At 36.1% G+C, this 12657-nt stretch overlaps 1 protein-coding gene across 1 annotated transcript in view; it reads right to left on the bottom strand.

The window, feature by feature from the left end:
- Positions 1-12657, bottom strand: part of LOC121301659 (myosin-IIIb-like) — a 48777-nt gene that overhangs the window by 12970 nt on the left and 23150 nt on the right. Inside the window, exons 11-20 of the mRNA XM_041231238.1 lie at positions 11833-11933; positions 9044-9130; positions 8868-8933; positions 7869-7982; positions 3538-3649; positions 3312-3358; positions 2800-2865; positions 1456-1575; positions 1149-1234; positions 680-727 (exon numbers count right to left, since the gene is read on the bottom strand). Of these exons, the coding sequence (XP_041087172.1) occupies positions 680-727; positions 1149-1234; positions 1456-1575; positions 2800-2865; positions 3312-3358; positions 3538-3649; positions 7869-7982; positions 8868-8933; positions 9044-9130; positions 11833-11933 (847 nt within the window). The remainder of the gene's footprint in view (positions 1-679; positions 728-1148; positions 1235-1455; positions 1576-2799; positions 2866-3311; positions 3359-3537; positions 3650-7868; positions 7983-8867; positions 8934-9043; positions 9131-11832; positions 11934-12657) is intronic.

Below are 12657 nucleotides of genomic sequence, written 5' to 3'. Positions count from 1 at the left end.
GGTTGATATAAAAATCAAAAACAGTACTTTACACTTGTATTTCACAAAATCTGCGAATTGCCAGTCCACTGATTTAGCCATGATTTGACCCAGCCGAATGAAGAGATGCCATGACACTACATTACAATGGAGTGCTAACTAATTTAACCTTTGCTTGATACCCTGCAGGTCAGTCTCAAGTACTGTATTGGGTGTAGAGTTCACCTTCTGAGACCTGAAGAAGTTAACAAGCAAATGTTCCACAATCTCTGGCAGAAACACATCACTAGTAAGCTCTCATCAAGACACAGCTCATGTTTTTCAAAAGAACCGGGTGAAAACACCATTTTGTTTATTCTCCTACAGCACCATGCACACACACACACCTCAACTCCAATAGACCTTCAAACATCCTTTACATCCCTCGTAAGAAAATTCCTTCCCATGTTCAAACTAGCAAAAACTGGCTGTAAGTAAGAGTTTCACGTTGACTCACAAAACTGCCAGCATTCCACATATGTGAAATCATGTTTTCCTGTAATAGATTATGCAGTAAGCAATGTATCAGCCCTGAGCAGTATAAAAAACAGACAAAACACACATTACAAAAAAAATGTAAATTCAGTTAAGTTAAACTGGTTAATTAATATTTACCCTGGCACTCAATATACTTCAATCTCACCTCGAAATATTAATTTACCTTTCTTTGTTCAATGGAATATCAGGCTTAATCAGAAGAATCCGGTACCTATATCAAACGTTATAAAAAAAAAAATGTTATATCCCAGCTTTGTCGCTTTAAACAATAAAAACAAAATCTCAAATATCCAACAGTAAATGTGCTTAATCGTATTAAACCAAGTAACCTAAAATTGTAATATTACTAGACATTATACTGGACCAACATCAAAATGACATTTACGATGTGTTTATATATATATATATATATATATATATATATATATATATAGATATATATATATATATAATTTAAAAATAAATTAAAAAAAACTTAAGGTTTGGAATGGGCTTATTGATCCATATATAACAGTACTGGAACAGTTCTGAAAAAATAGATTGAACCAAGTGTGCACAACTAATCTAACTAGTGAAAGAAAAAAACTCTCTACACTCTCTTCTCTGCACTTCTGTTAAACAGTTTGACAAACCTTTGTGCAAATTCCTCAAACGAGGGTCTCCATGAAAATCCATCTCTGCGGATGCGAATAGTTTCCAGCAAGCCATTATATCTTAACTTAACAAAAAAAATAAAAAAATAAAAGAAGAAATGGTTGAAGATCTGTTTCTATAATGGTGCAACTTGAAATACTGATATTAGAGCTCATAATTGGTTTTAACACAAGCCATTTGGAAAGATGCAAAAACTTTTCTTACTAAAACAGCAACACTGCATGACAGTGGTTATGTTCAAAATAACTGAAACATGTGCAAGACATAAAATAGATTTCCACTGACCTGGTCCATTACAACCTTTCTGTCCAGTAAATCAGGTTGTTTGCTTGTATTGGGTTTAATACAGCGAATGAAGTGTGGGTTAGCAGCAAACATCTTTTCCATTAGCACTGCTAAAGAATGCTTTACAAAAAAAAAAAAAAAAAAAAAAAAAAAAAAGAAGATTGTTATTCTTAGAGAGAACAGATTGTATTCTACAGTACAGTGCCTTCAAAAGATATAGCAATTGTTATTTTGGAATGAAAAGGAAACCCAAGACTTAAATTACATGTATCAGAATTATTTGCACATCCTACACTTATGAATAAAAAGAAGCAATTTCAACTTGGAAAAAAAAAAAAAAAAAAAAAAAAAAAAAAAAGCAGCAATTTTACTTTCTTTTAGTCTTGTCCCATACTAAAGGGGTTTTGAAAGCATTTGTCAGAACTGGTGTTACTGCCATGTTATCTACACTGGGTTTGTACAATCACACATTTGTGTGCCTCCACGTTGGGGGTTCAGATTCATTTACAATCTATTCAAGCCCAAGGGCAAGATTATTTAACACTCTAAAAAAAATAGATCCTCAGGAAAGTATCTCATTTTCCCAGTGCTCTCAGTTTAGCAGCCTTGACACTATTTTCATGAAAGCTTTTTTGTTCTGTGTCTGCAGATGTTTTTTAATTGTATAATTATTTATAGGAAATCTAGCAAGTGTAAAATCATGCAAGATCAAATACCTGAGCAGATGGACGATGCAGAACTAACTGTAGATAGTGGGGTACTTTATTAAGATCAACAGTTGTTTGGACATTTAATGCTATATACTAATTCAGCTGGTGATTTTACCCATGACCTGTTTATTGATTGATGCACTAAAATAAAAGTGAAATGAGGGTCTGTGAAAAAAAACTTCGACTGATGCCATTGCTTTGCCGGATACTCCAGAATGCAAAGTGCAGTAAAACTAGACTTGAACATTCAGACTTGTGTTCTACCTAGTTCATTTATATAAATGTTCAACTAAACATGGACAAAAAGAAAAGCTATTAACCAAGTTGCTAACCAACATTAAAAAATGCATGTTAAAACTGGAGTCAGCGCACACAGCTTAGGGAATGTATTTATTTAATCTTTAGTGTTTATTGAAGTTGCTACCTCTATCAACACAGCAAAGGTATAGCTTCCCTTCAAGATCTGTATCTATATCTACTCCTGTCACGGAATTTAGCATGCTGTGTTGAGCATCACACCCACATCCTAAACAAAAATAATAATTTTCAGGCACCATTAAGAGTTTCAGATCTCATAGCATTAAAAAAAGAAAACAATTGTAATGCTGCATCTTTTAGTGCATAGCCTGCTTACCTTAAATTGCGCTCCCACCGACTGTTTTCTGGTTGAGTTGAAGTTGTCTTCAACAGCTTGTAAGAGCTTGAATGCATGAAAGGACGCAAAATCACTTTGGGGATAACCACTGCATACAATTTCAAACAAATACAGATGTAGGGGGAAACCTGTTTCCTACACCTTTTCAACCCAAACTGATGCTACCAAGTTTTGATTAAAAGCTCTATCAATATTATCATTGGTTTATGTCTTTTTATTATTTCATGTTTGACATTCCTTTAAAATGCCTTGAAGGCCTTTGGAAAGAGAGTTCCTTGTGAGAAAACGTCCCTACTTTTTAAATGGTTTTACAGATTCAATAAAATGCAATAGGATATAACCCTGTACCCAATTGTAGAAAAGTCTACCCAAATTTGATCATTGGTTCTATTGCTATCATAGAAACATTGAAAGCAGAATTAGCCTGGTATTCCTTGGCCTTTACCACGCTGTTGTGATTGAAAAAAAACAAAGTCAAATTAACTAGTTACCTTGGCTCTGCGTTGTGGCATTAACGTGCCTGTTCTGGATATTGTAGCTGAAATCCAAATTCAAACAAAAATTATTAATAGTAGCCACCAATGATTTATTACATCTCTAAACTCAAAAAGGATGAATTTACATTAAAATAAAACACACACACAATTAATATTTGGTACAGGTCATTGTTGGATCCCCTGCCCTCTCAGTTCCCCATTCCTCACTCCTTCTCTTTACCTGCAAACAGCACACTGAGCAGAGGGGTTACACTGTTGATGAATAACCCTCGGATATTAGCTGGGATTGTGTCCCTGTTCTTCTCCAAGAACCCACTGGCGTTGTACTGAACCTGAAATAAATAAATAAATAAATAAATTCAAATCTGATTCAAAACACAGAACAGATCTCAAGCAACCACACCTGCATCTCTGGAGACGAACTCTAGATTATGTGGCAGAGGCTTTTTTGTTGACAGGATAGAGAGATAACTCACCATGATATCAATGTAAAAAATAATAAAAAATCCATGACCATTGTTTTTTTATACTAAACAAAAATGTCTTTGTTAATGGATAAAAAAGAAAGAAAACACATTCCCATAAAACATATACTTATGGTTGAGTGGTTGACCAAATCAAAATATAAAGCTGGAACCTGTTCTGTTCTTTCCCAATTACTTTTGCTTTTAAATACGTTTCATAATTTGTATAAAAAAGCAATAGGGTCTATTCAATGTGTCTAAAATGTACATACAGTACTTTTATAGTCAAAATACAATTAAAAACACTAGTAGCCAACACTATCCTGATAACTAAGGGACCTGCACAGTCTTGAAATGCACTAGGTGGTTTAAAATGAAGTCAATGAAAGGGTCTTCATGATATTAAAGCCACGAAACAGAGCAAGATTTATAATGCAAATGCATTCCTGAGGCCACAAAAGGGTACCACTGTTGGTAGCTGCAGATGATCTGGTATCTGCAAAGGGGGATCCCTCACATTACTCATTCTCCAGTGTTACTCTTCTTGGAACCCGAGAATAGTTACAACCTTTTTTCTTTTTGTCTTTGCATATATTGTAATTTTGATGCCTGCAGTCACATACAAATAATTCATGCAAAATCGATGATAACCCATCCAGGCGCTACTATTTTGGAGATGGTGTATCAAAACACCACAATAGCAAAACTGAAGACATTTTTTAAAAACTGGTTCCTCTGCCATGTACAGTGCCTATAGTAAGCATTCACCCCCCTTGGACGTTTTCACAGTTTGCTGTGTTACAACCTGAAATCTTGATGCATTTAAATGGGATGAAAAAATAATCAATTAAAAATAAAAACCTTACAAGTTTTCTTTAGATAAGTATTCACCCCCTTTGCTAAGTAATCTCCTAAATAATTTCAGATGCAACCAATTGCCTACAGAATTTACACAATAAGTTAAATGGAGTCCATCTGTGTGCAATAAAAGTGGTTCACATGATTTCAGATTAAATACACCTATCTCTGTAAGGTCCCACAGTTGGGATTCAAAGCAAAGACACTACCATGAAGACCAAGAAGCTATCAAAACAACTCTGGGATAAAGCTGTGGAAAGGCACAGATCAGGGGAGGGGTATGAAAAGATTTCAAAGGCACTGAATATCCCTTGGAGCAAAGTCAAGTCGATCATTAAGAAATGAAAGGTATATGGAACCACCCAGAATATGCTTACAGCAGGCCGTCCTCACAAACTGAGCAGCCGGGTAAGAAGGGCATTGGTCAGAGAAGCCACCAAGAGGCCACCACCAATGACAACTCTGAAAGACCTACAGCGTTCCATGGCTGAGATGGGAGAAACTGTCGATGTGTCTATGGGGATGCTTTTCATAGGCAGGGACTGGGAAGCTTGTCAGGGTAGAGGGCAAAATGGATGGAGCTAAATACAGGCAAATCCTTGAGGAAAACCTGCTTCAGTCTGCAAAAGACCCAAGACTGAGACATAGCCCGGGCTTGAATCCAATTGAGAATCTGTGGCAAGACTTAAAGATTGCTGTCCACCAATGATCCCCATCCAACTTGATAGAGCTTGAACAACTTTGCTAAGAAGAATGGAAGAATATTGCACAATCAAGATGTGCAAACCTGGTAGAGACGTACCCCAAAAGAGCTGTAATTGCTGCCAAAGGTGGTTCTACCAAGTATTGACTCAGGGGGGTGAATACTTATCTAACCAAGCCATTTCAGGTTTTTTTTTTTTTTTTTTTTTTTAATTTTACATCAACTGTTGTTTCACAATAAAAATTCTCTTGCCTCTTCAAAGTGTTGAGTAGGTTGTGTTAATCAAAGGGAAAAAAATCCCATTTAAATGCATCAAGATTTCAGGTTGAAACACAACAAACTGTGAAAATCTCCAAGGGGGGGTGAATACTTACTATAGGCACTGTAATTGAACTCCCAAGTAATCAGTAACCTGTTACATGTATATCTTGCCATCTAGTGGTTAAACGTTGAAATTTGTTTACCTTTTTGTATCGAAAGCATTTGAATTTGTAATTTACATAGGACTAAAACTATAACAAACACATTCCCAGGTCATTGGCACAGTAAACATCCTTAAACTCACATGCAATATCAGTCAAAAGAAATACCGACCACAATGCTTGATGGCAGAACTAAGAACACATTTTTTAAAAATGTACACTTGTTTTTTGTTTTCTATGAAAAACAGACCATTTCACAGTCTCCTACTGCAGCTACCGCATCAGGAGTGGTCAGATCTACTGCAGCTACCGCATCAGGAGTGGTCAGATCTACTGCAGCTACCGCATCAGGAGTGGTCAAATCAAAATTGGCTTCACTCAAAGTGACAGAGTTTGGAAAATACATGTAAATCTGTAGCACAAGCTAAAACATTAGGGTGTAAATGAGAAAGATAATGTGAATTCTTATTAGCCTTGTTATTGCACCTTCTACTGCAAATATTACTGCTGTGGTCAAGAATTCTCTTCAAATCGTACCATTTAAGACAAATGGATACAGTAGTTTTACCTAATGAATGATTTTACATCAGTTGGTATAATAATATTATTATTTGTTTAAATTTAGCTTACTCCTTTATCCAAGGCGACTTATAGAGACCAGGGCGTGTGAACTACGCATGAGCTGCAGCGTCACTTACAACAACGTCTCACCCGAAAGACGAAGCACAAGGTGGTTACGTGATTTGCTCAAAGTCACACCGTGAGTCAGCGAGTGAGCAGAGATCTGAACCATGGACCTCCCGGTTACAAAATACGTGCTGTACCTTTAGATGGCTTTTATTACCTATCCAAGGATAACTGAATAAGATATACAAGAAACATTTATTTATTGATTCTCCACAACAACTATGACACTATTTATTTACTACATAGTGCAGCTGAATTTCTCAACACATTTTGATACTTCACTATTATGTGTCTGAAAGCATTGCAGTGGTTGCTGTCTGTACAGTACCTCTGGATAGTGGGTTACTAGCCAGGTCACCATGTTATACAGTACTGTTGGTTTGTGCACCACTAACTACATGTTATGACACTTGGAAACTGTACGCCTTATAATGCACCTACATAGCTCCAGGAAAAAAAATCTGATTGAATGTTACATCCACATTCCTGACCCTACCACACACAAGCATCAAAAATATCATGCTGCCTATCTGTCTCAGTAGAAGTACTTGCTTTGCTGAAGACACTTCCTTGGAAGAGAGTTGGACTCTCCAGTAAGCAGACACAGACTTTATTCACTCTGACAATGGTCAGGGAAAATAAATAACAGTAAGTGACCACTTGGAAGGTGTTTAAAAGGTACAACGGCATGAGAGAGTACACTGTGTCTAACTTCTGCAGCAGTATCATTCTACACAAACACTGCAGCCTGCACTTGTTGAAAGGTGGTTGCATGCATCCAATGATGAAATGTCAGCCCTGTTTGGCTGTCTGCTCCTGTACTGTACATTTTAAAAATGTTAAGAAAAACAAGCCTGTTTTAAGCTAGAAAACCACATGCCAGATGTTATTCCCGCAGCAAAATTAGCGCACAAGTGTGGTTATCTTTACTCATTTTAATCTTGAAGTTACTAAAGGGCACAACAGTATATTTAACAACCTAAGGAAAATGCAACTATATTGTCTTTGAGGTCTGCAAAGTTAACCACTGACAGAGCTTTCAAGCAGTCTTTGCAAACTAAGCTCAGTATACTACTTATTTTTGCAAAAAACTAAAAATAAAAGCAAAAGAAACACAAAACAGGCTACAAACTGCAAAATATATTTCATACTGGGTTGGATTTAATTTGAATAATGGCTGTATTAGTTCAATGCATCTGTAGTACCATAATTTGTAAAATGTTATCCTTATGAATATAATGCAGTTACTGGTATATCTGTATTTGACTGGTATATCATTATTTATAATCACTATGAAATGGTCGCTTGCCTTTGTACAGTATACAGACTTGAATAAGATATCTTAACTGAACCATTGAGTTTAGATGGCAGATGGGTAGCTCACATTTGACACACATGAATAAGGGAAGATACATACCTTTCCAGCATAATGTACAACAGTAAACATAGGGTTGTGACTCCTAACAATTTCAAAGTGTGGCTTTCCCTTAAAATTGCTGTTGAGTTTGTCAACAAAGTTAGTGTCAGTTGCCTACAAAAAAAAAAAAAAAAAAAAAAAAAAGTGTGGCGATTTCAGATTATAAAACAGTAACGCTAACATTTTGTATTCATTCACATGGTGCTCCTATGTTTTAGCCACATGGTGGCAATATAGTTTATAACAGTCAGTCCATGGGCCAGACCAGATATCGGTACCACCTGCACAATTTTTGCACCACATATACTTGAATAACAGCGGAATGGGATAAAATGAAAACAGCAAGTGTGACAGCTGTGTTTATGGTTGAAGTATAACAATAAATCCAATAGAGTTGGAAAAATGGAAAAAAAAAAAAAACTGTGCGATTTCATATTTAAATGACCACATCTCAGTTCCAAGACTATTTTGATGACATTTAATAGTTTGATCATGTCAATACATGTGTTCCCTTGGTCTAGCATATGTGCAATGATATTCAGAAAAGTCCAGACTGATCATTTCATACATTTTCATACATCATGTTGCCTATCCAGTCACTCTGAGGGGCGATATGTTCAGATGCTGTAAACTACCACTAAGCTGCCACTCTGCCATGGTTATCACATCAAAATATAATCCATGGAGACAGACCTTAACAAAAATCACAATGAGATTCTGCCACCTCAGGTGGTACCGATATGTGAAAATTCTGGTCTTGGCCCATGGACTATGTATACTTTCTTAAAATAAATTAAGCTCCGAATTGATAGGTATGTTATCGGCAAACAAATTACTGACCTATTTAGCATTTTGCGTCTATTGTTTTTAAGTATGATAATGCTGAACTGGAGTAAATAATAATAATAATAATAATAATAATAATAATAATAATAATAATCTTTATATAAAAAGTGGCAGTTAATTCACATTAACAATGGAATGGGTGAAAACACTTACTTTAGGAAATGCACTTTGCTCATCCAACAGTGAGAAGATTCCAAGAGGCTTGGCCAAGAAAAGGTCCTATGAATAAAGCAGTCCAGAAAGTACAGAGTTATTCAAATGTACTGTTACAGATCAAAGCCACAAATGCAACATACAGCTATTCACCAGGTGATGGGGCAATGTCTTACCAAGATGGGTTTGTTGTCCTTAAATGTAATTGTTTCCCATGTAATGCCCTCCTCTTTATATTCCTTTTGTTCCATCAAAAAGATGTGCTGCGGAAAAGTTAAAATATGCGTGTTATTATACAGAGAAAATTTTGCAGATGGGATCAATTGGGATCACAGTACACAATGTCTTTTCACGGACGGAATATTTTAATAGAGCCCCTTTCACACTGACATGCTCTACCCGGGTCGCGACCCAGGGTGACAGGCGGGTCGTCTACATGATTGCATACTGCTTTTTGCAGAAGCAGGGTCGGCCTGGGTGACAGAAGAACATACACAATGCACGAATGCAATGCCACGGAAGCAGCAACGCTCACATGAGCATCATTTCATTATTTTGGATGCCGTGCTTGTTACCGACGATTCCACCCAAGCTTCTCTGGACTGAATCTTCGGCCCAAATGTTGATTAGAGCAAATGTTTCTTCATCGCTCCACGCCAGCCCTGCAGCAATCTGGCCCATGGTGCATCTCAAATCAAAAGAAATTTGGCTAAAAAAAATTTTGGCCAGAAAATCCATAGGCCACTTGCGGAAGTGAAACCTTCCTACAGTCATGGGTGTTTGTTACTTCGTCTGCTTATGAACGCCCATCATGCATTTTGTCTCGCCTCGACCCGGGTCAAACACTACGCAGGACTGTGACGTGGGTAGCCAGAAGTGCCAGTGTGAAAGGGGATTAAGACACACGGAGCTAGTTACCTATACAATGTGGCTAATCAAGCTCATAGTAAAACCTGGAATGGATGAAGCTAATATGCAATAAGGAATCTTATTTCTATCTCCCCTATCCATAATAATCTGCGAATCAATAAACTACTTACGTGATGTTACACGGCACACTTGTCAAATTTATCAGTGGTGCCTTGAGCAAACATGATCAAAAAGAGTTATCCAAATTGTTAAAGATTTCTCATCATGTTGCTAAACATGTTGTTAAACGATCATGCCCTTTTTTTCTAATAGTACTGTAATTGCTAATAGTAAAATTCTAATATTTTTCGTTGCATCGAACTGGCAATGTCAATTGTTTTTTTTTTTTGCCTTGAGCAAACATGATGTATCCAAAGCTCTCTTTAATTGTTTTTTTTTTTTTTAATTTTAAAAAATTACTGGATTGCAAACTTTAAGTTATCTAGTCAAGCAGTCTGTGCAGGATTTCTTCTGAACTGCTGCTTGGAATTTTGATATTGTAGTTTATTTGAGGGTGGGATGAAAAGGAAAAAGAAACCGTCTGCCACAGAGAACTTTGGAAAATCATGTGAAATAACTTAAGTGTTCTTTTTATTCTTCACATTCAATTAAATAAGGTTATAATGTTTAATGTTTTTTTTTTTTATTATTATTATTCTTTAGTTTTTGCCAATTTTGTTTTTCTTGATTTTTCCCAATTTGATAAGTCCAATTATTATTTTTTAGGCTCAGTTCACGCTACCACCCCTACAACTCGGGAGCGGGGAAGACGAACACACGCTGTCCTCCGAAGCGTGTGCCGTCAGCCGACTGCTTTTTTTCACATTGCGGACTCACCATGCAGCCACTCAGGAGCTACAGCATCGGAGGACAACGCAGCTCTGGGCAGCTTATAGGCAAGCCCGCAGGCGCCTAGCCAGACTGCAGGGGTCGCTGGTGCACAGTGAGCCGAGGACACCCTGGCCATCAGGAGGCATCAAAAATCACACTGAACATTTTCATCAATGTGTTCCATAAGTTTACCAACTAAAGCATTGCCATTTTCTGTCAAATATTTGCGATTAAGATTGCAGTGTTTTAGCCAATGGACAGTACTGTCGCAAAAAGTCACCAATACATACCTCGGCTCTCTATAATAAACAGTGGCAGCAAAGCACAGTGCTCTGACAAACTCATTAGCACAGTCATTCTGCACTCTCTTTTTATTAAAGCACGTGTAAAAGCTACATAAATGGATTGCTCGTCTCTCAGTTGACTTTACTGTTTTAGTTTATATGTCACTTATTTTATTCAGTATGTTCTTATATTGTCAGCGCAAACATGTACCTCAATGCAGCAATGTTTGCAGCGCTATGCATCCTATGCATCACCTGACCCATTCTGCTATTTTTGCTTTTTGTATACTTCGGAACATTCATTTTCTTTTGAATATTTATAAACCTATTTGTGTTTTCTCCCCATTCCTCATCCACTAAAAATATTATATTTTCATGTAAGTATTTCAATTTAGTTTTGGATCAAGCTAGTAGTTACTTCGCCCAGCAATTATCACAATAATCAGACTTTGTTTGGCCAACATAATCAGGTGATAATGTGTTTGTGAATTGACAGAGAACCATGTTTGAATGTATTTGATGCTCTAAAGTCTAAACATCTGCTGATTCTGACTGCTTATTATGTCAGAATCAAAATAAAACAGCATTTAATCAAAATAGTGTATTTCCTAGAAAATAGTACTGGGAAAATATTGAATAATAGACAAAAATCAGGTATAAATCAGTAAAAACCAGACATCCTGTTAAAATAAATAAATAAATAAATCCTGTTATTTTTCGGTAATTTGGAATAAACCGGAACAGTACATGCAAACAACTACAGTTTTAATTTGCTGAAAAGGAAGAAAATCAGAGATGGATTCATGTCCATCAAGACATACAGAAAGCTAAACCCTGTATAAACATAGCTACCTCAGCTGTTTTGATCATTAAATTTGGCTGCAGCAAAATGGAATTTCACAGTTTCATAGAATGCTTTAACAGACTGTTACAATACTTACATGGTTGAAGAAATACTGCAGTTGTTCATTGGCAAGGTTTATACAGAGCTGTTCATATCTGTTCACAGTAAAATTCTCAAATCCAAAAATATCCAAAATACCTGTATAAAAACACACATTGTCAAAGCCCACAACAATGCCAAGGCAAACAGCATGGACTGTAATACCCAATAAAATGTCTTCTAAAATTAATTTCACATCCCCACCAATAATGAGGATTTAGTTTTGCCATGGCTTGAACTGGATTTCAACTAAATAGAGATGGACAAAACACTAATCAGTGCCTGTAGTCCATTGAAAGAAAGGACTAAGTTTGACTAACAACAGTATTAACAGGTTAATTCTAAATGCACAAGCGGTCACAGTTGAGACAAGTTAACAGAATCACACTTGAAAAAGAAATCTACATAAAAAGGCATCATATGTATTGCCTAGCTAATCTGCAGTTTAAATTTGTATTTATTTATTTATTTAAATAACAGCCCCACACATTGTCCAAAATATGTTAAACGAAATACATTTCCTGGAAGAAAGTAATTCACGGTTTATCAGAAATACAGCCACTACAGCCAGACCTTAAAAATTACCTCTAGAAACGGGTGTTTTTTTGGGGTCTTTTTTTATCCAAGTGATTTCATGTTTTGGGTAAAAACTAATTCCAACGGGGTAAATCAGAAATATAACTATCACCAGCCAGACCATACAAATATGTATAGAATATGGGTGTTTTTAATATATATATATATTATACATATACATATACATATATACATATATAATATATATATATATATATAATATATATATATATATATATATATATAT

This window comes from Polyodon spathula, chromosome 2, assembly GCF_017654505.1.
Source record: "Polyodon spathula isolate WHYD16114869_AA chromosome 2, ASM1765450v1, whole genome shotgun sequence".
Classification (NCBI taxonomy): Eukaryota; Metazoa; Chordata; class Actinopteri; order Acipenseriformes; family Polyodontidae; genus Polyodon; species Polyodon spathula.
Note: the sequence above shows the minus strand (reverse complement) of the source record. Positions and strands in the feature narration are given on the sequence as shown.